The sequence below is a fragment of the Melanerpes formicivorus genome, unplaced genomic scaffold (assembly GCF_026170545.1).
Source record: "Melanerpes formicivorus ecotype bairdi unplaced genomic scaffold, bMelFor1.0.p_v2 SCAF_36, whole genome shotgun sequence".
Classification (NCBI taxonomy): domain Eukaryota; kingdom Metazoa; phylum Chordata; class Aves; order Piciformes; family Picidae; genus Melanerpes; species Melanerpes formicivorus.
The window spans coordinates 45,633-68,876 of NW_027142388.1; the positions used below are offsets into that span (position 1 = coordinate 45,633).

The window sequence follows — 23,244 nt, forward strand, 5'->3', positions numbered from 1 at the left end:
AGTGTGTGTCTATGTCCACAGTATGTCCAGAGAGGTTCAAGAGAGTATCTTGAGGAGCAGACCCAGAGTATCTCTGGTGTAGCTGCAGACTGCCCTGAGTAAGGAGTAAACCCAGAGTATCTCAAGTGGGGCTAAAGGTTGCACCTGGAGTAGTCTGGTGTGCCTAGGGAGTAACTGGGGTGTGAGGAGCAAGCCTGGAGTATTTCCAGTGCTGGCTCTCAACCTGGAGTATCTCTGGTGTATCTAAGACTGTGCCAGAGTAGCTTCAGCGTATCAAGACAGTAGACCTGAAGTGTGTAAGGAGTGTGCCCAGAGTATCTCTGGTATGTCTCAGGAGCAGACTCAGAGGGTAAAGAGTAACTCTGCAGTATCTCCAGTCTGTGCAGAGTACACCCAGAGTACTCTCAGTCTACTCAAGACTTGTACCCAGAATAACTTCTGAGTCCTCCCACCCTGGAGCATGCTCCCTCCCCCCAAGTAGGTTCATCCTGTGAGCAGAAGACTGAGGTGGTCTAGGTGCAGCCCTAGTGTATGGTCATTATTCTTGGAGTAGTTGCCTCCTTGAGGAGGTGCATCCCTTGAGTAGATTCCTCCTCTGGGTGCTTCCCTGAGCAGGTCCAGCCTTGAGCAGACTCGTCCCTTGCTCATCCTCTGAGTAGGTGCATCCTTGGGTAGGTTCATGCTTTAAGTAGGCTCCTCCCTTGAGTAGATGCCTCCGCTGAGTAGTTGCATCCCTTGTGTAGGTTTCTCCCTTGAGTAGGGTCATCCTCTGAGTAGCTGTGTCCTGTCAGCAGGTTCATCCTTTGAGTAGCTTCATTGAGTAGCTGCCTCCTTGAGTAGCTCCCTCCCCTGAGTACCCCTTGAGTAGCTCACCCCCCACTCCCCACCCCCCTCCTTACTCCCACCTCACCCTCTCCACCTTCCCCACCCCCACCTCTCCGCAACCTCCGAGTAACCCTTGAGCAACCTATGAGTAACCTCCCAGTAACCTGTGTGTGACCTATGAGTAACCTGCGAGCAGGCTCGGGGCGGCCCCCCGGCGCTGACGGGCGCCCCCCGCCCCTCTCTCTCTCTCTCCTCTCTCCTCTCTCCCCCCCGGGCCGCTGCCCCCCCGCGGTGGCAGTGCTGAACCAGCTGGAGGAGCTGCTGAGCGACATGAAGGCCGACGTCACGCGGCTGCCGGCCACCCTGTCCCGCATCCCCCCCATCGCCGCCCGCCTCCAGATGTCCGAGCGCAGCATCCTCAGCCGCCTGGCCAGCAAGGGCACCGACGCACACCCCCCGCCCGTGAGTCCCCCTCCCCACCCCCCCGGGGCGGCCAGCCCCCGCCGGGGCAGCCTAACCCTACAGACAGCGCCCCCCACCTGTCAGTGACCCCTGGGGGCCCACACCCCCGCCCCGGGGCAGCCTAACCCTACAGACAGCGCCCCGCACCTGTCAGTGACCCCTGGGGGCCCACACCCCCACCCCGGGGCAGCCTAACCCTACAGACAGCGCCCCCCACCTGTCAGTGACCCCTAGGGGCCCACACCCCCGCCCCGGGGACAGCTTAGTCCTGGGGGCATCCCAAGCTAGGAACTCTTCCCAGCCTCCCCCGGGGTGTGTGGGGGGGCCAGGGGACCCTCCCCCAGGGCCACTCTACTGGGGACCACCCTGAGCCCTTCCAGAAAGCTTCTCCTCCCTGCCCCCCCCCCGACACTGGTGGCATTGGGTGGGGGTGAGGGGTGGGGAGGTGACACTGGGGTTGGGGAGGGGAGGTGTCAGCAGTGTCCCCAATGTCCCCAGACCTTCCCGCCGGGGCCCTACGCCACCCCCCCCGAGCTATGGGGGCACCTTTGGGACTCCCCCGGCCGCTGCCCTCCCCCCTGGAGGGGCCAACTACAGCCAGATGCCTCCAGGCTCCTTCATCACCGGTGAGCACCCCGCGGGGAGGGAGTGGGGGGCTGGGGATATGGGAGAGCAGCCTGGGGACATGGCAGGGGATGGGGATGGTGGGGCAGGGCTTGGGGACATGGGGGAGGAGCCTGGGGATGGGGGGGGGATGAGGATGGTGGGGCTTGGGGACATGGGGGAGGAGCCTGGGGATGGGGGGCGGGATGGGGATGGTGGGGCAGGGCTTGGGGACATGGGGGAGGAGCCTGGGGGGGGCAGGATGGGGATGGTGGGGCTTGGGGACATGGGGGAGGAGCCTGGGGGGGGGCAGGATGGGGATGGTGGGGCTTGGGGAAATGGGTGGAGGTCTCTGCCCCATAGCTCTACCAGAGGAGGGTCCCAGGCCCTATAGCTCTGTGGCTGCTTCTCATTGGTCGCTGGTGCTGGGGTGGGGCATACCTGGCCCTGCCCCCCCCCCCAGCTGACCCCTGGGTCCCTGTGCCCCCCTCCCCTGCAGCAGCCAACGGTCCCCCGGTGCTGGTGAAGCGCGAGGCCGAAGGCCCCGAGAAGAAGGAGCCGCGGGGGGGGGAGGTCATTTGCATTGATGACTGAGGGCTGGGGGGGGGGGCATGGGAACCCCCCCCCCCAACCCCCTCAACCCTCTCCCCCCCACCCCCCCTTACCCCTCCTCAAAGCCCCCAAGGGGAGAGGAAGGGGTTGGGGTCTACAGGAGGGGGGGAAGGGAGGGAAGTTCTCTTCCTCCTCCTCCTCCCCACTGCCAAAAATGCCTCAAAAGGCCTCAAAAATGTTGGGGGGGGGAGGGGGGGGAGGGGCAGCACCCAAATTGGGGGTGGGGGTAGCACCCCTGAGTGGGGGAGGGGGAGTGATGAGGACCACTATAAATATGAATATAAATATATATAGCCCCGGGGTGGGGGGTGGGCACCTTCCTGGGCACCCCCCCTGACCCAAGACCCCCCCCCAGCCACCACCACCTTGGGCATCCCTCCCCTCAAAGGGGACCTCCCCTCCCCCCCCCCCAAAACATCCTCCCCCAACCTCCCCCCTCCCCCCCCCCAGCCCTGGGCTCTTGTTAACCACAGCAGAATAAAACCTGGACCTTGGCTACGGCAGTGCCAGTGCTGGGGGTGGGCATCGAGCTGGGCACCGTGCTGGGGGGGGGGCAGGGTGGGAGGAGGGTTGTGGCAATTCAAATGGGCAGGGGGATGGGCACCTGGGGTGGGGGTGGTTGTGCAGCGAGAGGGCATAGGGGTGGGCACGGGGAGGGGGTGGGCACTAAGATGGGCACCAGGGTGGGCATGGAGTGGGGGCTTGGGAGGGGACCTCGTGGCTGGCACTGGCCAGCCCAGTCCATGCCAGTAGCCATCAGTGAGGCGACCAAAGGCCTTTAATGCAGCCAGCACCAGGTGGGGCACAGTGGCACTGGGACCCTCCCCCAACCCCCTGGCTCCACCCCCGCGGGGCACCGTGCCTGGCACCGGCAGGCTGACAACCTGAGGCCTCCAGAGAGGCAGCAATTGGTGCCCATAGGCCTGGGGGCACCGTGGGAGGTGACAATTGGTGCCCATGGTCCAGGTGTCCGCAGGGAGGTGACACTCGGTGTCCCCAGCTCCGCTGTCCTCGGGGTGGCGACAGTCCGCAGCCGCGGTTCAGCTGTGCTCCGGGGGGTGACCCTCACTGTCCCCAGCGCCACTCTCCTCAGGGGGGGGCCACGTGGTGTCCCCGCTCCAGGTGTCCTCAGGCCAGCTGCCAGGTCCCCACCACCAGAGCTGGAGCCGATTGTCCCCTCCCAGCGGGGGGCTCTGCTGCTCTGCCCCCTCCTGGCCGTCGCTGTCACTGTCCTCGGCCCAGGGGGTGGGGAACAGTCTCTGGCCTGAGGCCGTGGCCAGCAGGGGGAGCCCTGGGTGCAGGCTGGCACAGGGGGGGGCACAGGAGGCAGGGGGTTATGGGGAGCACTGGGAGAAGAGCTTCCTACTGCTCCCAGTTCCCTCCCACTCCTCCCAGTTCCCTCCCAGTATGCTCTCAGATCCCTCCCACTCCTCCCAGTTCCCTCCCAGTATGCTCCCAGTTCCCTCCCACTCCTCCCAGTTCCCTCCCAGTATGCTCCCAGTACCCTCCCACTCCTCCCAGTTCCCTCCCAGTATGCTCCCAGTTCCCTCCCACTCCTCCCAGTTCCCTCCCAGTTCCCTCCCAGTTTCTTCTCACTCCTCCCAGTTCCCTCCCACTCCTCCCAGTTCCCTCCCAGTTCCCTCCCAGTTTCTTCTCACTCCTCCCAGTTCCCTCCCACTCCTCCCAGTTCCCTCCCAGTTCCCTCCCAGTTCCCTCCCACTCCTCCCAGTTCCCTCCCACTCCTCCCAGTTCCCTCCCAGTTCCCTCCCAGTACCCTCCCACTCCTCCCAGTTCCCTCCCAGTATGCTCCCAGTTCCCTCTCACTCCTCCCAGTTCCCTCCCAGTTCCCTCCCAGTTTCTTCTCACTCCTCCCAATTCCCTCCCACTCCTCCCAGTTCCCTCCCAGTATGCTCCCAGTTCCCTCCCACTCCTCCCAGTTCCCTCCCAGTTCCCTCTCACTCCTCCCAGTTCCCTCCCAGTTCCCTCCCAGTTCCCTCCTAGTTCCCTCCCACTCCTCCCACTCCTCCCAGTTCCCTCCCAGTTCCCTCCCAGTTCCGTCCCAGTGCCACCTGGTGCCGTTGAGGCAGTCGTGCAGTGCCCGGAAGCGGAGGGTGGGGGGCAGCAGGGGAGGGTCCCCCGGGCCAGGGGGGCTGAGTGTGTCCCAGAGGCTGAGGAAGCCTTCAGTGTCCCCTGCCAGCAGGAACCTCCCGGACCTGCGCCCCCAGGACAGACCAATACAGACCAGTAAGAATGAGGAAGCCCCCTGGGGGCTCCTGGTGCCCCCAGTAAAGCCTCCCAGTAACACCCAGTGACCACCACCCCCCCCCAGAGACTCCCAAGTCCCTCCCAGGATCCCTCCTCTAAGGGCCCAGCCTGTCCCAGCCTGTCCCAGTACAGACCAGTAAGGACCAGCCTCGTCCCCACGAGCCTACAGCACTCCCAGTACCCTCCCAGTTCCTTTCCCAGTGCTCCCAGGCCCCCCGGGGTCACTGACGGGTCGAGGTCAAAGGTCAGGCGCTGGTTGGTGGTCACTTTCCGCTCCACGGCCAGCAGGGGGCGCTCCGGGCGACGCAGGTCCCAGCAGCGGATGTGAGTGTCCTGGGGGCGGGGCCAGGGGCTCAGACTTCTGGTCCAGACCCTGCCCACTTCCTACCTAAGCCACACCCCCGTGTCCCTAAGCCACACCCCCGGCCAGGAAGCTCCCAGTCTCACCTTGCGCCCCCCAGCGTACAGCAGGTTGCCATCGGGGCTGAAGCGCAGGTGGGTGGGGCCGGCAGGGAGGCGTGGCCAGAACGCCAGGGCTCCGCCCCCCTGCAGCGGGTACAGCGCCAGGCTCCGCCCATACGAGCCAGCAGCCACCAGCGATTGGCTGGGACTCACCGCCAGGCAGCCAATCAGGCCGTGCTGCCCCTGCCCGCCCCCTGCAAGGAGGTGGAGACAGGACAGTGAGGCCACGCCCCCCGCCTCTAGGCCCTGCCTCTAGGCCATGCCTCCGGCAGCCCAGTGCCCTCCCACTGCTCCCAGTGCCCTCCTACTGCTCCCAGTGCCTCCAGTGCCCCCCCCAGAGCTTCCCCAGTGCCCTCCCACTGCTCCCAGTGCCCCCCCCAGAGCTTCCCCAGTGCCCTCCCACTGCTCCCAGTGCCCCCCCCAGAGCTTCCCCAGTGCCCTCCCACTGCTCCCAGTGCCCCCCCCAGAGCTTCCCCAGTGCCCTCCCACTGCTCCCAGTGCCCCCCCCAGAGCTTCCCCAGTGCCCTCCCACTGCTCCCAGTGCCCCCCCCAGAGCTTCCCCAGTGCCCTCCCAGTGCCCTCCCACTGCTCCCAGTGCCCCCAGTGCCCCCCCCCGAGCTTCCCCAGAGCCCTCCCACTGCTCCCAGTGCCCTCCCACTGCTCCCAGTGCCCCCCCCAGAGCTCCCCCAGTGCCCTCCCACTGCTCCCAGTGCCCTCCCAGTACCTCCCACTGCTCCCAGTGCCCTCCCACTGCTCCCAGTGCTCACGGTGCAGCTGCCAGTGCTGGCAGTGCCGCCCAGGCCGCTCTGTGGGGAAGATCCTGAGGGCTCCATCGAAGCCTCCCAGCAGCTGAGAGCCATCAGGGGTGAAGGCCAGGGAGTGAGGAGCCACCAGCTCCTCCTGCAGCAGCAGCGTTACTGGGAGCACTGGGAGAGCCTCACCAGCACCCCCCAGGGTCCCCAGCCGGTGTGGGAGGGAAGCTGGGGGGACTGGGAGGAGGTGTGGGGACACTGGGAGCAGACTGGGAGGGACTGGGAAGAGCTGGAAGGCACTGGGAGGGTACTGGAGGTTACTGAGAGGGTACTGGGGGATAGAGGAAGGGTACTGGGGGATACTGGAGGACACTGGGAGGACATTGGGGGGATACTGGAGGACACTGGGGGATACTGGGGGGATACTGGGGGACACTGGGACATCACCAGGTGGGTGTAGGCTCGGAAGGAGCCTCGCAGGGTCCCATCGAAGGCATCCCAGAGGTGCACAGGGTTGTCCCGGCTGCTGGAGGCCACCCTGACCAGTACAGACCAGTAAGAGCCAACAGTGATACTCAGGCAGGCCCAGTGCTCCCAGTAAGCCTCCCACAGCCCTCCCAGTAACACCCAGTGTCCCCCAACCCCTCCCAAGCTCCTCTGCTAAGGCCCCAGGTTCTTCCCAGTATCTCCCAGTAACAACCACTGCCACCAGCAGCCCTCCCAGGGCTCTCCAGCCTCTTCCCAGTGGTGCCCACTCCTCCCCAGGGCCTCCCAGTCCCTTCCAGCCTCCTCCCAGTCCCCTCCCAGTCTCTTCCAGCCTCCTCCCCAGGGCCTCCCAGTCCTTTGCAGCCTCCTCCCAGTCCACTCCCAGTCCCTTCCAGCCTTCTCCCAGTCCACTCCCAGTGCCTTCCAGCCTCTCCCAGTCTGTTCCAAATCCTTTCCAGCCCTCTCCCAGTGCCTCCCAGTGCCCCCAAACCTCCTCCTATTGCCTTCCAGCCCCTCCCAGTCTGCTCCCAGTGCCCCCAAAGTTCCTCCCAGTCCACTCACAGGCAGGTGTGGGGCTGGTTGGAGTCCATCAGTGGGAACCAGGTGAAGTCGTAAATGCAGTCACCCTCAGGCAGCCTCAGCGCTGGGGCCTGCCCCATAGCAACCCATAAGTGACCCACAGGAACCCACAGAGCCCTATAGGGACCCACAGAGCCCTATAGGGACCTCTATGGCCCCACAGAGCCCCACAGGGACCCACAGACCTCTATAGGGACCCATAAAGCCCTGCAGGGACCCACAGAGCCCCATAGCAACCTGCAGGGATGCACAGAGCCCCATAGGGACCCATAGAGCCCCCCAGAAAACCATGGAGCCCTATAGGGACCTATATGGACCTACAGAGCCCTGGAGAGACCTACATGGACCCACAGAGCCCCACAAGGACCCATAGAGCTCTACAGAGCTCCACAGCAACCTATGGGACTCATAGAGCCCCACAGGGACCCACAGAGCCCCAGAGTGGCCCACAGCCTGCCTCCCAGTGCCCTCCCAGTACCCACCAGCTCCGGCAGGGGCAGGCCGGGGCAGGGCGCGGGGGGCGAGGGGAGGTCGAAGATCCGCAGGACGTTGTCATCGCTGCAGGTCAGCACGCAGGAGCCGTCGGGGGCCCTGGGGACAGCGGCGCTGGCAGCACTGGGACTGACCCTCTGCCTCCCTCGGGGTCCCAGTGCCTCCAGGAGGGGGCGCTGGCAGCACTGGGACTGCTCCCCTACATCCCTCTGGGTTCCTGAGCACCTCAGTAAAGGTCCCTGGGAGGCAAGGGGGCCCTGGGGGGCCCTGGGGGGCCCTGGGGGGGTCTCTCACCACTTGCAGCCCCTCAGGAAGTTCTGGGCCCTGTGGGCGAATTCCTGCCGTGCCCCCCAGACGGGCCGGGGGGGAGCCCCAAAGTCGAAGTAGGGAAAGCTGGAAGGGGAGGGCGAGAGGGGAAGGGCATCAGGGGCACACCCCTCCAGCCCCTCCCCCGAGCCCCACCAACTCCTGCAGCCCCTCCCCCATCCCTCATCTCCCCCCAAGTGGGGGCTCAGGACTCAGAGACACCGCCCACCCCGAGCCACGCCCACCCATAAACCCTCCCCTTTCATTGGCCACTCAGGACCCCCCTGCCGCCCCTCAGGCCACGCCCCCCACCTTACCCCCCGCCCAGCCCCTAGACCCTGCCCTAAGGCTCTCCCATCAGTCCCAACCCCCCGCCGCCTCCTTTGATTGGACGCTCGGCTCCCGTAGACTCCGCCCACCCCTCAGCAGGACACGCCCCCTCCGGTCACGCCCCGCCCACCACTCCAAGCCCCTCCAAGTGCTCCCCCACCCCCCTCTCACCGCCACTCCTCCAATGGCGGCTCAGTCTCCGGGGTGTCCCCGCGCGGGGGGGAGGCCTCCGCGCGCTCTGGGGGCGTGCCCAGCTCCTCAAGCCCCGCCCCCGGCTCTTCCCGCCCGGAGGCGCGAGCGCTGGGCGCCTCCATGGCAGCGCCGCGGACCCGCACCCCAACCCCTCCCCCTTCCCGGCGTGCTCCGCGGCAGGAAGGGGCGGGGACGGGGCGGGGACAGGCGGGGGTGGCGGGAAAGGGAGCGCGGGGGGCGGGGGGCAGGGGGCACCTCCCAGGTCACCTCCCGGTGCCCTCCTGCTGCTCCCAGGACCGCCCCCAGGACCCTCCTAAAGCCTCCCAGTCCCTCACAGCGCTCCCAGTGCCAACCCAGCGCTCCCAGTCCCTCACAGCGCTCCCAGTGCCCTCCCAGCACTCCCAGTGCCCTCCCAGCGCTCCCAGTGCCCTCCTAAAGCCTCCCAGTGCCCTCCCAGCACTCCCAGTGCCCTCCCAGCGCTCCCAGTGCCCTCCTAAAGCCTTCCAGTCCCTCTCCAGCGCTCCCACTACCAACCCAGCGCTCCCAGTGCCCTCCCAGCGCTCCCAGTGCCCTCCTAAAGCCTTCCAGTCCCTCCCAGTACCCTCCCAGTGCCCTCCCAGCGCCCCCAGCAACCACTTCCAGGACCCCCTCGGCCCCACCCCGTCCCTCCCGTGCCCCGCCCCAGGAGGGGCCGCATGGTGCCGACTCCCCCCGCGCCGCGGGTGGTAGCGTGGCCGAGCGGTCCAAGGCGCTGGATTTAGGCTCCAGTCCCCTCGGGGACGTGGGTTCGAATCCCACCGCTGCCACAGGGGGGCACCCCCACATTTTATAACCCTTCTCCCACCGCTTCCTTTCTACCTTGCTCCTAACCCTTTCGGCACTCCCACATCCTTCTACCGCCCCCCACCTTTCTAGGCCCCCAACTCTCCTTTTCCCAACCCCCCCAAGGCTCCCCACCTTTCCCACCCGACACCCCCATTTTGCACCCACCCCCCGCGTTTTTCCCACCCCACGTCCTGTGGCAACCTCTTTACCCACCCGATACCCCCGCATTTTCCACCCGACCCCCTCTCTCTTTAGACCCCCGCCCCCATTCCTGCACCCCCGCCCCCTTTTGCACCCCCTTCCTCCAACCTCGCCCCCCTTTTTCCACCCCCACCCCCCCTTATTTCCCACTCTCCTCTAAGGCACTCACTCCCCCGGGGTCAAATAGGAGGCTTTGAACTCAGGGGACCCCTGAGGTGCGACTCGGCCCTACAGGGGCAGAGGTTTGAGCTCTCGCTGGAGGCAGACTCTGTCCCTGCTCCGGACAGAGAGGAAAGTTGCTGCCGAGGGGCAGAGAGCTGCGGTCCCGCCCGCTCCCGGCTCGCCCCCCGCCCCCTGCTCGCCCCCCGGCCCCGGCTCGCCCCCCGGCCCCTGCTCGCCCCCCGGCCCCGGCTCGCCCCCCGGCCCCTGCTCGCCCCCCGGCCCCGGCTCGCCCCCCGCCCCCCCGCAGTCCCTCCCAACTCTCGGAGCCATCATTGGAAATCTCTAAAAGCTTTTATTTCACCCCAAAAAAAGCAGCGCTCCCCTCCCCCACCCCCCAAATCCCCCCCAATACAAGAAACCGGCAAAGATCTGAGTGGGGAGGGGAAGGGAGGGGAAGCCCTTTGCCCCTCCCCCACCTGAACATGCCTCAGATCACCCTCAAGATGTACTCCACCCCCCCCCAGCTTCCTCCCCCCCTGGCTGTCCCCTCCCCCCTCATTACCTAAGGACCCCTCCCCATAAATTACAACACCCCCCCCCGTTGTGCCCCCTCCCCACCCTACACCTCCTGCTCAGCCCCCAGCTCAGGGGTGAGGCTCACTCCCTGGGTAGGTGTCACCACCCCTGTGCCCAGCCTCCCACTTGGGGTCACCCCTGGCATTTGGGGGGTGGTCACCTGTCCCCAGTCGGAGGCCCCACCAAGGCCAACCAACCCCCACCCCGGGGTCATCACCCCCAGTCCTGTGGTCCCCCCCCAATTTAAAGGTCCCCCACCCCCAATTGAGGGGTCCCCCCCCAAATTTAGGAGTCAGGCCAAGTTGGGGGTCACTCCTTGGACGCCAGGAGGTGACACTTTGGGGTCACCCTGCCCCCAACTTGGGGGTCACCTCCTCCCAATGTAGGGGTTCCTCCTCAAGGTGGTGACACTCCGCTTCGGGGTCACCCCCGAGTCCAGTCCTACCCCACTTTAGGTGTCACCCCCCCCAAACTTGGGGGTCAGTCCCTGAGGAGGTGACACAGCTCAGGGGTCAACCCCCAAACTTGGGGGTCAGTCCCTGAGGAGGTGACACAGCTCAGGGGTCACCCCCCCAAACTTAGGGGTCAGTCCCTGAGGAGGTGACACAGCTCAGGGGTCACCCCCCCCAAACATGGGGGTCACTCGTGGCTCGAGGGGGTGGTGACACCTACCTGTGGGCTGACCCCCGAGTTCAGCACGCCCCCCCTTAGCCCCCCCATCAGTTGTCACCCCCCAGCCTGGGGCTCACTCCAGGACCTGAGGAGCTGGCACCCGAGCTGGGGGTCACCCCCACAGCCTGGCCCTGGGGGTCTCCCCTCGGCCCCCCTCAGTTGTCCTCGTCGCTGTCGTCGGGGCTGATGGCAGGGCTGGTGAGGCTGTAGGTGGGGCTGGTGGGGCTGTAGCCTGGGCTGGTGGGGCTGTAGGTGGAGCCCTTGGGGCTGGTGGGGCTGTAGGTGGGGCTGGTAGGGCTGTACTTGGGGCTGGTGGGGCTGTAGGTGGGGCTGGTGGGGCTGTACTTGGGGCTGGTGGGGGTGTAGACAGGGGAGGTGGGGCTGTAGGTGGGGCTGGTAGGGCTGTACTTGGGGGTGGTGGGGCTGTAGGTGGGACTGGTGGGGCTGTACTTGGGGCTGGTAGGGCTGTACTTGGGGCTGGTGGGGCTGTACTTGGGGGAGGTAGGGGTGTACTCTGGGGAGCTGGGGCTGTAGCTGGGGCTGGTGGGGGTGTACTTGGGGGAGGTGGGGCTGTAGCTGGGGCTGCTGGGGCTGTAGCTGGGGCTGCTGGGGGTGTAGGTGGGAGACTGTGGGGTGTAGCGGGGGCTGGAGGGGGAGTAGCTGGGGGAGGTGGGGCTGTAACTGGGAGAAGTTGGGCTGTAGCTGGGGGAGGTGGGGCTGTAGTTGGGACTAGTAGGAGTATAGTTGGGGCTGGTGGGGCTGTAGCTGGGGGAGGTGGGGCTGTAGCTGGGGGAGGTGGGGGTGTAGTTGGGGCTGGTGGGGCTGTAGTTGGGGCTGGTGGGGCTGTAGCTGGGCGAGGTTGGGCTGTAGCTGGGGGAGGTTGGGCTGTAGCTGGGAGATGTGGGGCTGTAGCTGGGGGACGTGGGGCTGTAGCTGGGGGAGGTTGGGCTGTAGCTGGGACTGGTAGGGCTGTAGCTAGGACTGGTGGGGCTGTAGCTGGGAGAAGTTGGGCTGTAGCTGGGAGAGGTGGGGCTGTAACTGGGGGAGGTGGGGCTGTAGCTAGGAGATGTGGGGCTGTAACTGGGGGAAGTGGGGCTGTAGCTGGGGGAGGTGGGGCTGTAACTGGGAGAAGTTGGGCTGTAGCTGGGGGAGGTGGGGCTGTAGTTGGGGCTGGTGGGGCTGTAGCTGGGGGAGGTGGGGCTGTAGCTGGGGGAGGTGGGGCTGTAGCTGGGGCTCTGTGGGGTGTAGCCCCCGGGGGAGCGCGGCTCGTAGGCAGGGGAGGTCGGGCTGTAGCTGGGCGACATGGCACCGCCTGTGGGGAGACAGAGCAAGGAGAAGGGGTCAGGACGGGGGGTGGAGAGCTGCTGTGGGGGCTGGGGGGCTGTGATGGGGTGCTGAGAGATGTTGGAGAGGTGTCATGGGCTGTTACAGGGTGCTGCAAGGGAGCCATGAGGTGTTCCAGGGTGTGGAAGAACGTTGTAGGGCTGTTGCTCAGGGCTGCTGTGGGGCTGTTGGAGGCCTGTTCCAGGCTGTTGTGGGGGGGGTGTCTGAGCCCTTTTAGGGCTGTTAGAGGGCGTGGGAAGGCCGTGGGAAGGTGGTAAGGAGTGTTGTGGGGGTGTTGCAGGGCTGTTGCAGGGTGTGGGAAGGCTGTGGGGAGGTGTTTGGGTGTTGCTTGGCTGTGACGGTGTGCAGGAAGGCTGTGGGGAGGCATTAAGAAGTGCTTGGGGCTGGTGTGGGGTGGTTTGGGGCCTTTAAGGGCAGTTGCAGGGCGTGGTAAGGTGGTGAGGAGTGTTGTGGGGGGGTTGCAGGGCTGTTGTGGGGTGGGTTTGGCCCTTTAAGGGCTGTTGCAGGGGGTTGGGAGGCTTTTGTGAGGTGTTTGGGTGTTGCTTGGCTGTGACGGTGTGCAGGAAGGCTGTGGGGAGGTGTTAGGAGGTGCTTGGGGGTGGTGTGGGGCCTTTAAGGGCTGTTACAGGGCGTGGTAAAGTGGTGAGGAGTGTTGTGGGGGGGTTGCAGGGCTGTTGTGGGGTGGGTTTGGCCCTTTAAGGGCTGTTGCAGGGGGTTGGGAGGCTGTTGTGGGGTGTTTGGGTGTTGCTTGGCTGTGACGGTGTGCAGGAAGGCTGTGGGGAGGCGTTAGGAGGTGCTTGGGGCTGGTGTGGGGTGGTGTGGGGCCTTTAACAGCAGTTACAGGGCGTGGGAAGGTGGTGAGGAGTGTTGTGGGGGTGTTGCAGGACTGTTGTGGGGTGGGTTTGGCCCTTTAAGGGCTGTTGCAGGGGGTTGGGAGGCTGTTGTGAGGTGTTTGGGTGTTGGAGGAAGGCTGTGGGGAGGTGCTGGGGGTGCTTGAGGCTGTTGTGGAGAGGTGCTTGGGGCCTTTTAGTGCTGTTGCAGGGTGCTGCAAGGCATTTTGGCATGCTGCAGGGGTGTTATGGGGCAGAGGAAGGGTGTTGGGGTCTGTTAGGTGGTGTAGAGCTGCTGCAGTGCTGGCAGGGGGTGTGAGAGCAGTTACAAGGGGGTGTAGAGGTGCTGCAGGGCTATTGCAGGGTGCTGTTAGAAGGTGGTGCAGAGCTGCTGGGCTGGTACAGGGCAGTGGGAGCTGTTACAAGGTGTTGTGGAGCTGCTGCAGGAATGTTGGGGGGTGCTGGGGGCAGATATTAGGTGGTGTAGAGGTGTTGCAGTGCAGTTGGGGGCAATGGTACAAGGTGGTTAGTGTTGCAGGGCTGCTGGGGGATGTTACAAGGAGGTGCAAAGCTGTTGTAGAGCTGCTGGGGGATGTTACAAGGAGGTGCAAAGCTGTTGCAGAGCTGCTGGGGGATGTTACAAGGAGGTGCAAAGCTGTTGCAGGGCTGCTGGGGGATGTTACAAGGAGGTGCAAAGCTGTTGCAGAACTGCTGGGGGATGTTACAAGGAGGTGCAAAGCTGTTGCAGGGCTGCTGGGGGATGTTACAAGGTGGTGTAAGGCTGCTGGGGAATGTTACAAGGTGTTGTAGAGCTGCTGGGGGATGTTACAAGGTGGTGCAGAGCTGCTGGGGAATGTTACAAGGTGTTGTAGAGCTGCTGGGGGATGTTACAAGGTGGTGCAGAGCTACTGGGGGATGTTACAAGGTAGTGCAAAGCTGTTGTAGAGCTGCTGGGGGATGTTACAAGGTAGTGCAAAGCTGTTGCAGAGCTGCTGGGGGATGTTACAAGGTAGTGCAAAGCTGTTGCAGAGCTGCTGGGTGATGTTACAAGGTGGTGCAAAGCTGTTGCAGAGCTGCTGGGTGATGTTACAAGGTGGTGCAAAGCTGTTGCAGGGCTGCTGGGGAATGTTACAAGGTGGTGCAAAGCTGTTGCAGGGCTGCTGGGGGATGTTACAAGGTGGTGCAAAGCTGTTGCAGAGCTGCTGGGGGATGTTACAAGGAGGTGCAAAGCTGTTGCAGGGCTGCTGGGGGATGTTACAAGGAGGTGCAAAGCTGTTGCAGGGCTGCTGGGGGATGTTACAAGGTGGTGTAAGGCTGCTGGGGAATATTACAAGGTGTTGTAGAGCTGCTGGGGGATGTTACAAGGTGGTGTAAGGCTGCTGGGGAATGTTACAAGGTAGTGCAGAGCTGCTGGGGGATGTTACAAGGTGGTGTAAGGCTGCTGGGGAATGTTACAAGGTGTTGTAGAGCTGCTGGGGGATGTTACAAGGTGTTGTAGAGCTGCTGGGGGATGTTACAAGGTAGTGCAAAGCTGTTGCAGAGCTGTTGCAGGGCTGCTGGGGGATGTTACAAGTTGTTGCAGAGCTGTTGCAGGCTGGTGTGTGGCACTGGTGCCGTTGGGGGTGTCAGAAGGTTGCTGCAGGCTGCAGGAGAGGCTCTGGGCTGCAGCTCAGCATCTGGCAACATTCCAGCATGCAGGGAGGGAACCTGCAGCTCTCTGGGGGCACAGGCAGGGAACCTGCAGCTCTCTGGGGGGGCAGGGGGGTAACTTGCAGCTCTCTGGGGGCGCAGGGGCAGATACTCACCAGGGGAGGGGATGTAGGGGCTGGAGGGCCCGGGGGAGCCAGGAGAGCCTGGGGTCGGGGACCAGGCCGGGGAGTAGCCTGGGCTGAAGCCGGAAGCATCAGAGGCAGCGCTGGGAGAGAACCCTGCCCCCCCCGGGGTCATGCCACTGCCTGGGGGGCAACAGAGAAAGGGAGGGGAGGGAGAGCTCAGCACACACAATTGTGTTCCCCCCCCCCCCCCCCCCATTATCCCCTCCTCTCTCCCACCAATTACCCCCAGGGTATCAAAACTCTCTTCCCCCTGCCCTGGGACCCCAGAACAGCCCCCGAGATTCCAACAGCCCCCCCAGACTGCCCCCAGACTCCCCATGTTCCCCCCAAACCACCCCAGTGGCCCTCAACCCCCCTCCCAGCCCCCCAAAACTCACCCCCACGCCCCTCCCAGTGCTCCCAGTACTCACCCACACTGGGAGACCAGGCCCCATAGGCAGGAGTGGCTCCTTGGTTCCAGGGGGTCATGGCTGGGGACAGCCCCCCCATGGGGCTGGGGGCAGAGCCAAAGAACATCCCTGTGGCTGGGGGGGACACACAAATGGGGGCAGGATGTTAGAGGGAGCTGGGGGGACCATGGGGTGGTGGCCTCACAGCAACGCTGTTGATTCCTCAAGCCACAACCCTTATGGTGTTCCCCCCAACCCTGCCCCACCTCTCTCCTCCCCCCTGGAAGCCCAGGTCCTTGGGGCACCCCAACATCTGGGGGAGCCCAACATCTGGGGGGCCTCCTCCTACCACAAGGCCCCCCCAGAGCCCCAGAAGGACTCAGCTGGGCAGGTGCCGTGGAGCCCACAGCGATGCCGCCGACGCTCCTCAAGCCACGACCCTCCTGCTGCGCCCAGCAGGGCTCCTTGGGGGGCTGCCCCCCAAGCCCTGTGCCCCCTCCTACCGACGCCCCCCAGCAGGCACCCCCGGACTCACGTCCCCCCACGCCAAGGCCGGGCAGGGCGCTGGGGATCTCCATGCCATGCTTGCACTTCTCAGCGTCCAGCAGCAGGTCGAAGCAGCCGGTGCCCGCCGGTGCCAGCTGCCCCAGCATGATGTTCTCCGACACCCCCTTCATGGGGTCGCTCTCCCCGTGGGCTGCTGCCTCCATCAGCACATCCACCTGCAGGGGGCACCCCAGAGGGCAGGGGGGAAAGGAAGGAAAGGGTTCAAGCGGGTTGGGCACCTGTGCAGGAAAGGCTTCGAGGGAGGAGGCGAAGAGGAAGCAACAGAGGCGAAGATGCTACAGGCACCGGCACCGCCGTGGGCACCGCCGCGGGCACTGCCCATCCAAGGTCACCCCCAGCTCACACCCACCACACCCCCAGCCCCAAGACCACCACACACCCCCTGCCCCACATCTCCTGGAAGGAGCACATCACGAGGGGCTGGTGTCCCAGATGCCCACCCCATGCCCACCCCACGCTGTGCCCAGCCCGTGCCCACCGTCTCCTCGAAGGAGCACTTCATGAGGGGCCCGGTGTCCTGGCGGTTGACGCCGTGGCGGGTGATGGCCATGAGGTGCCCGCGGCAGGTCATGGTGTCGCAGAGCAGCGCCAGGTGCCGGTAGTTGACGTAGGAGCCGTCGAAGGAGATGACGTGGTACAGCTCCCGCTCCAGCGCCTTGCGCACCGCCTCGATGCCCAGCACCTGCGGGCACCAACGCCGCAGGCACAGAGGTCACCACCCAGGGGGCCTCAGGTGAGAGGTGACTGACACACAGAGCCAGGAGGCAGGGAGGTACCAACAGCTGGGAGACCACCACCCCTGGGACCTGGTGCTCAAGAAGCTACCAACCAACCCCTGGGACCTGGTGGTCAAGAAGCTACCAACCCACCCCTGGGACCCAGTGGTCAAGAAGCTACCAACCCACCCCTGGGACCCGGTGCTCAAGAAGCCACCAACCCACCCCTGGGACCTGGTGCTCAAGAAGCTACCAACCCACCCCTGGGACCCAGTGCTCAAGAAGCTACCAACCAACCCCTGGGACCCAGTGCTCAAGAAGCCACCAACCCACCCCTGGGACCTGGTGGTCAAGAAGCTACCATCCCCTGGGACCTGGTGCTCAAGAAGCTACCAACCCACCCCTGGGACCTGGGGGTCAAGAACCAACCACCCATGGAGCCAGCTGGTCAAGAAGCCACCAACCCTGGGACTCAGAGGTCCATGCCCTCCACCCCCCACCTCGTGTCCCACCCCTGGCAGGCCCCCAACTGACCGTGAAGATCTCCACGATGTCATTGGAGGTGGTCCTGACAGGGTCCACATCCTTCTCGCTCAGGACCCTCATCAGGCTGACACCATCGGTCTCCAGGATCCACTCCTGCAGCGCCTTGAACTCTCCATCCTCAGTGATGATGATCTTCTTCTTGTTGTCTGTCTGGGGCAAGTGCATGTAGACCTGGGGGGGCACAGAGCACCATGGCATGAAGGACCCCCACCAGAGGGCACTGGGGACACCCCTCAGGTAGCTATGGACCTTCCAGTGAGGCTGCAGGGATCCCAGGAGCATCCCAGGACACCTAAGGGGCTCCAAGAAGAACTTCCAGATGCTCCTCAAGGTTCCCCAAGTGTTCCTCAGGGTCCACCAAGAGCTCTGGCACCCATGGGTGCTCCTCAAAGGGCAGTGGGGACACCCCCAGGTAGCTATGGACCTTCCAATGGGGCTTCAGAGATCTCAGGAGCATTCTGGACCACCTAAGGGACTCCACGGAAAACATCCAGGTGCTCCTCAAGGTCCACCAAGAGCTCCTCCTGGCAGCCATGGACCTCCTTAGGCATCACTGCGGCCGTCCTGGACCATCTAAAGCTCTCCGTGGAGAACTTCTGAGTGCTCCTCAAGGTTGCCCAGGATCTCTTCAAGGTGCCCCAGGCTCCATGCCCACCCCTGGGTGCCCACCTTGCTGATCTGCTCAATGCCCTGCAGGGTCATGTCGGTCAGCATGTTGGACTCGATGCAGCGCAGGAAGACGTCGTCGTCCATCTTGTCCACCACCTCCTCCTCCTGGGGACACCCCCAAAAAGTGAGGACAAGCCAGGGAGGGGGGAAGGTGACATCATCCCCACACCCCCAGGGCCCCTTGGGTGCCCACCTCCTGCATCTTGTTCTCGTCGCTGTTCATGATGCGGATCCTCAGCACCAGCTTCTCGGCGTTGTCGTCATTGAAGATGCAGTTGAGGTCATCTCCAAAGCCTTGGGTGGGAGGGGTGGCAGGGTGGGCATGGGCACTCCTCGGCACCTCCTCACCACACACAGCCCACCCATGGTCACCAAGGAACCACCAAAGCCACCCAAGATGACCCAAGTCCCCCTCAGGTGTCCTCAAGGTTCAGCCAAGAGCCTTCAGAGTCCTCTGAGATGCTCTCCAAGTACCTTCAGATGCCCTCAGCTCCCCCCTTAGATACCCTCAGCCCCCTCTTAGGTACCCCCAAACCCTCCTTAGTTACCCTAACCCTTCCCCCAACTCCCCTAAAACTCTCTCAACCCTGCCTTAGATGTCCCCAAACCTTCCACAACCTCCTTGAACCCTTCTTAGATACCCTCAAAACCCCTTTAGACAGCCTCAAGCCCTCCTTAGACAGCCTCAAGCCCTCCTTAGACAGCCTCAAGCCCTCCTTAGACAGCCTCAAGCCCTCCTTAGACAGCCTCAAGCCCTCCTTAGACAGCCTCAAGCCCTCCTTAGACAGCCTCAAGCCCTCCTTAGACAGCCTCAAGCCCTCCTTAGACAGCCTCAAGCCCTCCTTAGACAGCCTCAAGCCCTCCTTAGACAGCCTCAAGCCCTCCTTAGACAGCCTCAACCCCCCCTTAAGACAGCCTCAAGCCTTCCTTAGATGCCCTCAAACCTTCTGCAACCCCTTCAAACATCCCTTAGACCCCCTCCAAGCCAGCCCCATGCCCACCAGCATTGACCTTCTCTGTGATCTGCTCCAGGGTGAGCTTGCAGTCGGTCATGTGCTTGGATACCCTTCAAGCACCCCTCAGACCTCCTCAGATGCCCTCAAACCTCCTTTAGATACCCTGAAGCCTCCTCACAGCCCCCCCAGACCCCCCCCAAGCCCTCTGCAAGCCCCCGTGGTGCCCACCAGTGTGGGCAATCTGCTCCATAGTGAGCTTGCTGTTGGTCACGTGCTTGGATACCCTCAAGCACCCCTCAGACCTCCTCAGATGCCCTCAAACCTCCTTTAGATACCCTGAAGCCTCCTCACCCCCCACTCAGATCCCCTCCAACCCCTCTGCAAGTCCCCGTGGTGCCTGCCAGCGTGAGCGATCTGTTCCATGGTGAGCTTGCGGTCAGTCACATGCTTGGATACCCTCAAGCACCCCTTAGACTCCCTCAGACCTCCTCAGATGCCCTCAAACCTCCTTTAGATACCCTCAAGCCTCCTCACCCCCCACTCAGACCCCCTCCAACCCCTCTGCAAGCCCCCGTGGTGCCCACCGGCGTTTATCTTCTCGGTGATCTGCTCCAGGGTGAGCTTGCGGTCGGTCATGTGCTTGGATACCCTTCAAGCACCCCTCAGATGCCCTCAAACCTCCTTTAGATAACCCTGAAGCCTCCTCACCCCCCCCTCAGACCCCCCCCAAGCCCTCTGCAGGCCCCCGTGGTGCCCACCGGCGTTGATCTTCTCGGCGATCTGCTCCATGGTGAGCTTGCGGTCGGTCATGTGCTTGCGGTCGAGCTCGACGCGCAGCAGCCAGGGCGAGATGCGGCTGACGTCGAAGTCCGGCATCTCGTAGTAGACGTTGACCCACTCCTGGTCCTCGGCCACCACCGTGCTCTGGGGGTTGGGGTCGTAGTAGATGGCGGTGTTGGCCGTCACCTTCCGCAGCGTGGTGTGCTCCAGCCGGCACAGGATGTCCTGGGGGGGCAAAGGGGGAGGGGTGAGGGTGGGGTCAGAGCGAGGGGAAGGAGGCCTGGGGGGAGAGGACATGGGGGTGAAGGCATCTAAGAGAGGTTGGAGATGGAGAAGGTGGGATTGGGATGGAGGAGGACATGGGGGTGAAGGCATCTAAGAGGGGTTTGAGATGGAGCAGGTGGGATTGGGATGGAGGAGGACATGGGGGTGAAGGCATCTAAGAGGGGTTTGAGGTGGAGCAGGTGGGATTGGGATGGAGGAGGACATGGGGGTGAAGGCATCTAAGAGGGGTTTGAGATGGAGCAGGTGGGATTGGGATGGAGGAGGACATGGGGGTGAAGGCATCTAAGAGGGGTTTGAGGTGGAGCAGGTGGGATTGGGATGGAGGAGGACATGGGGGTGAAGGCATCTAAGAGGGGTTTGAGATGGAGCAGGTGGGATTGGGATGGAGGAGGACATGGGGGTGAAGGCATCTAAGAGGGGTTTGAGGTGGAGCAGGTGGGGGTGGGTGGTGGTGGCAGCTAAGGGGGGATTGGGATGGAGGAGGGCGTGGGGGTGGTGGCACCTGAGGGGAGCAGATGTGGAGGAAGGGAGTGGTGGTGGCACCACAGGAAGACAAAGCCACAGGGACCACCACCATGGGGACCACCAGCACAGGAAGAAAACCCCAGGGAGGCCACCACAGAGCCACCTTTATTTAGAATAAACCAAACCAGGTTGGAAGAGACCTTCAAGATCATCGCGTCCAACCCATCAACCAATCCAACCCACCCAAACAGCTAACCCATGGCACCAAGCACCCCATCAAGTCTCCTCCTGAACACCTCCAGCGATGGTGACTGCACCACCACCCCAGGCAGCCCATTCCAATGGGCAATCACTCTCTCTGTATAGAACTTCTTCCCAACATCCAACCTAAACCTCCCCTGGCACAGCCTGAGACTGTGTCCTCTTGTTCTGGTGCTGGCTGCCTGGGAGAAGAGACCAACCTCTGCCTGTCTACAACCTCCCTTCAGGTAGTTGTAGAGAGCAATAAGGTCACCCCTGAGCCTCCTCTTCTCCAGGCTAAGCAACCCCAGCTCCCTCAGCCTCTCCTCACAGGGCTGTGTTCCAAGCCCCTCCCCAGCTTTGTTGCCCCTCTCTGGACACGCTCCAGCAAGTCAACCTCCTTCCTAAACTGAGGGGCCCAGAACTGGACACAGGACTCAAGGTGTGGCCTAACCAGTGCAGTGTACAGGGGCAGGATGAGCTCCCTGCTCCTGCTGGCCACACTGTTCCTGATGCAGGCCAGGATGCCATTGGCCCTCCTGGCTTCCTGGGCACACTGCAGGCTCATGTTCAGCCTACCATCAACCAGCACCCCCAGGTCCCTCTCTACCTGGCTGCTCTCAGCCACTCTGACCCCAGCCTGTAGCTCTGCATGGGGTTGTTGTGGCCAATGTGCAGCCCCTGGCACTTGGATGTGTTCAATCTCATGCCCTTGGACTCTGCCCATCTGCCCAGCCTGTCCAGGTCCCTCTGCAGAGCCTCTCTACCCTCCAGCAGATCAACTCCTGCCCCCAGCTTGGTGTCATCTGCAAATTTACTGATGATGGACTCAATGCCCTCATCCAGATCATCAATAGAGATGACCAAAGACCCCAGAAGGGCCACCCAGAGCCTGTGGAGGCGGCCAGTGGGCAGGAGGTGCCAGCCCCGGTGCCCACCTTGGCCCTCTCGGCGTCGCGGGCGCTCTGGCCCAGCAGGAAGACGGTCAGGGAGGGAGTCTTGGGCTTCTTGGAGATGTTGATGAGCTCCTTGAGGCGAGGCACCCCCAGGGTGACGTTCTTGGCCGAGACCCCGGCGTAGTGGAAGGTGTTGAGAGTCATCTGGGTGGCAGGCTCCCCCAGGGACTGCGCCGCCAGCGCCCCGACCATCTCCCCGGGGTGGGCCTGCGAGGGGCACAGAGGGAGCAGCAGCTCAGCACCACCCCAGGAGCTGCTGCAAAGCCCAAAGCCCTCCTAAGATGTGGCTCCAAGAGAAGCTTGATGCTGCAGCACAGATGGCCACAAGGTGCTCCTCAAGCCCCCAGAGCCGCTCCCTCTGTCCCCCTGGAAGTCCCAAAGCCACAACAAAGCTGGACCCAGAACCCTCCCAGATGTGGCTCCGAGAGCAGCTCGAGGCTGGAGAACAAACTGAGTCCAGGTCTGGAGCACAAATGGCCTCAAGTTGGTCCTGAAGCCCTCAGAGCGGCTCCTGAAGCCCCCCCCAGCAGGCCCCCCAATGCCCTCAACTCACAATGGCCTTGTTGAACTTGGGACTCCATCTCCCCCAGCAACGCCCCCCCCGCCCCCCCCAGGCCCTCTTCTTGCCTCCAGCAGCCCCTCAGGCCCCCCTAGCCCCCCACTCACAATGGCCTGGTTAAACTTGGACTCGATCTCCCCCAGCAGCCAGTCGAAGGCCTCCCCACTGAGCCGGAACTCCTCCACCATGCGCCGGCTGCAGAGGGTGGACCGGAGGTGGATGTTGAAGAGCAGAGTTGCATTCTCCTGGGCCTGCCTGCTCAGGGGGTCATCCCCATTGACGATCACCAGCTTCCTGCTCAGCTCCTTCACCCCTGCAGGCACACACAGGGGGGTCACAAGGGGTCCCTCAAGGGTCGTAATGAACTCCAGAGAGGACCCGAGGTGACGCAAATCCTTCACTCAGGGCCTTGAGAACCAGGAGAATCTTCTTGGAGGGCCTCAAGGTCCCCAACGGCCTCCACAGAGGGCCTCAAGGTCCCTAATAGCTTCCAGAAAGGGCCTCAAGGTCCCCAATGGCCTCCATGGAGGGCCTCAAGGTCCCCAATGGCTTCCAGAGAGGGCCTCAAGGTCCTTAACAGCCTCCAGGAGAGGGCCTCAAGGTCCTTAACAGCCTCCAGGAGAGGGCCTCAAGGTCCTTAACAGCCTCCAGGAGGGGGCCTCAAGGTCCTTAACGGCCTCCAGGAGAGGGCCTCAAGGTCCTTAACAGCCTCCAGGAGAGGGCCTCAAGGTCCTTAACAGCCTCCAGGAGGGGGCCTCAAGGTCCTTAACAGCCTCCAGGAGGGGGCCTCAAGGTCCTTAACAGCCTCCAGGAGAGGGCCTCAAGGTCCTTAACAGCCTCCAGGAGAGGGCCTCAAAATACCCAACAGCCTCCACAGAGAGGGCCTCAAGGTCCTTAACAGCCTCCAGGAGAGGGCCTCAAGGTCCTTAACAGCCTCCAGGAGGAGGTCTCAAGGTCCTTAACAGCCTCCAGGAGAGGGCCTCAAAATCCCCAACAGCCTCCACGAGAGGGCCTCAAGGTCCTTAACAGCCTCCACGAGGAGGCCTCAAGGTCCTTAACAGCCTCCACGGAGGGCCTCAAGGTCCTTAACAGCCTCCACGGAGGGCCTCAAGGTCCCCAACGGCCTCCACGGAGGGCCTCAAGGTCCCCAACGGCCTCCACAGAGGGCCTCAAGGTCCTTAACAGCCTCCACGGAGGGCCTCAAGGTCCTTAACAGCCTCCACGGAGGGCCTCAAGGTCCTTAACAGCCTCCACGGAGGGCCTCAAGGTCCCCAGCGGCCTCCACGGAGGGCCTCAAGGTCCCCA

At 63.7% G+C, this 23,244-nt stretch overlaps 3 protein-coding genes and 1 non-coding gene across 5 annotated transcripts in view; 2 read left to right on the top strand and 2 right to left on the bottom strand.

Annotated features, from left to right (window-relative positions):
* The window catches only part of CHD3 (chromodomain helicase DNA binding protein 3), a 41,864-nt gene extending 38,866 nt beyond the window's left edge, over window positions 1-2,998 (top strand). Inside the window, 4 exon segments of the mRNA XM_068157114.1 lie at window positions 1,124-1,287; window positions 1,786-1,812; window positions 1,814-1,913; window positions 2,390-2,998. Of these exon segments, the coding sequence (XP_068013215.1) occupies window positions 1,124-1,287; window positions 1,786-1,812; window positions 1,814-1,913; window positions 2,390-2,484 (386 nt within the window). The 3' untranslated portion in view covers window positions 2,485-2,998.
* WRAP53 (WD repeat containing antisense to TP53) lies at window positions 2,950-8,963 on the bottom strand. 2 transcript variants are annotated; one of them, XM_068157115.1, is made up of 10 exons: window positions 8,346-8,963; window positions 7,833-7,931; window positions 7,529-7,637; window positions 7,029-7,117; window positions 6,429-6,519; window positions 5,997-6,129; window positions 5,215-5,423; window positions 4,949-5,100; window positions 4,572-4,715; window positions 2,950-3,804 (listed from the first exon to the last, which is right to left on the bottom strand). In XM_068157115.1, the coding sequence occupies exons 1-10, from the start codon at window positions 8,486-8,488 to the stop codon at window positions 3,543-3,545; spliced, it is 1,431 nt and encodes a 476-aa protein (XP_068013216.1). In that variant the 5' UTR covers window positions 8,489-8,963; the 3' UTR covers window positions 2,950-3,542. The 2 variants fall into 2 exon arrangements, with proteins under 2 accessions (XP_068013216.1, XP_068013217.1); XM_068157116.1 differs by having other exon boundaries at window positions 4,997-5,100; window positions 8,346-8,961.
* A 127-nt stretch (window positions 8,964-9,090) lies between these two features.
* Window positions 9,091-9,172, top strand: TRNAL-UAG (transfer RNA leucine (anticodon UAG)). The gene has a single exon. It is a non-coding gene; the product is annotated as a tRNA-Leu (tRNA).
* A 1,001-nt stretch (window positions 9,173-10,173) lies between these two features.
* POLR2A (RNA polymerase II subunit A) overlaps window positions 10,174-23,244 on the bottom strand; it is a 30,153-nt gene continuing 17,082 nt past the window's right edge. The window contains exons 19-29 of the mRNA XM_068157112.1: window positions 22,047-22,252; window positions 21,363-21,587; window positions 19,413-19,659; window positions 17,892-17,992; window positions 17,699-17,803; window positions 17,018-17,200; window positions 16,246-16,449; window positions 15,736-15,922; window positions 15,222-15,335; window positions 14,782-14,931; window positions 10,174-12,114 (exon numbers count right to left, since the gene is read on the bottom strand). Of these exons, the coding sequence (XP_068013213.1) occupies window positions 10,958-12,114; window positions 14,782-14,931; window positions 15,222-15,335; window positions 15,736-15,922; window positions 16,246-16,449; window positions 17,018-17,200; window positions 17,699-17,803; window positions 17,892-17,992; window positions 19,413-19,659; window positions 21,363-21,587; window positions 22,047-22,252 (2,879 nt within the window). The 3' untranslated portion in view covers window positions 10,174-10,957. The remainder of the gene's footprint in view (window positions 12,115-14,781; window positions 14,932-15,221; window positions 15,336-15,735; window positions 15,923-16,245; window positions 16,450-17,017; window positions 17,201-17,698; window positions 17,804-17,891; window positions 17,993-19,412; window positions 19,660-21,362; window positions 21,588-22,046; window positions 22,253-23,244) is intronic.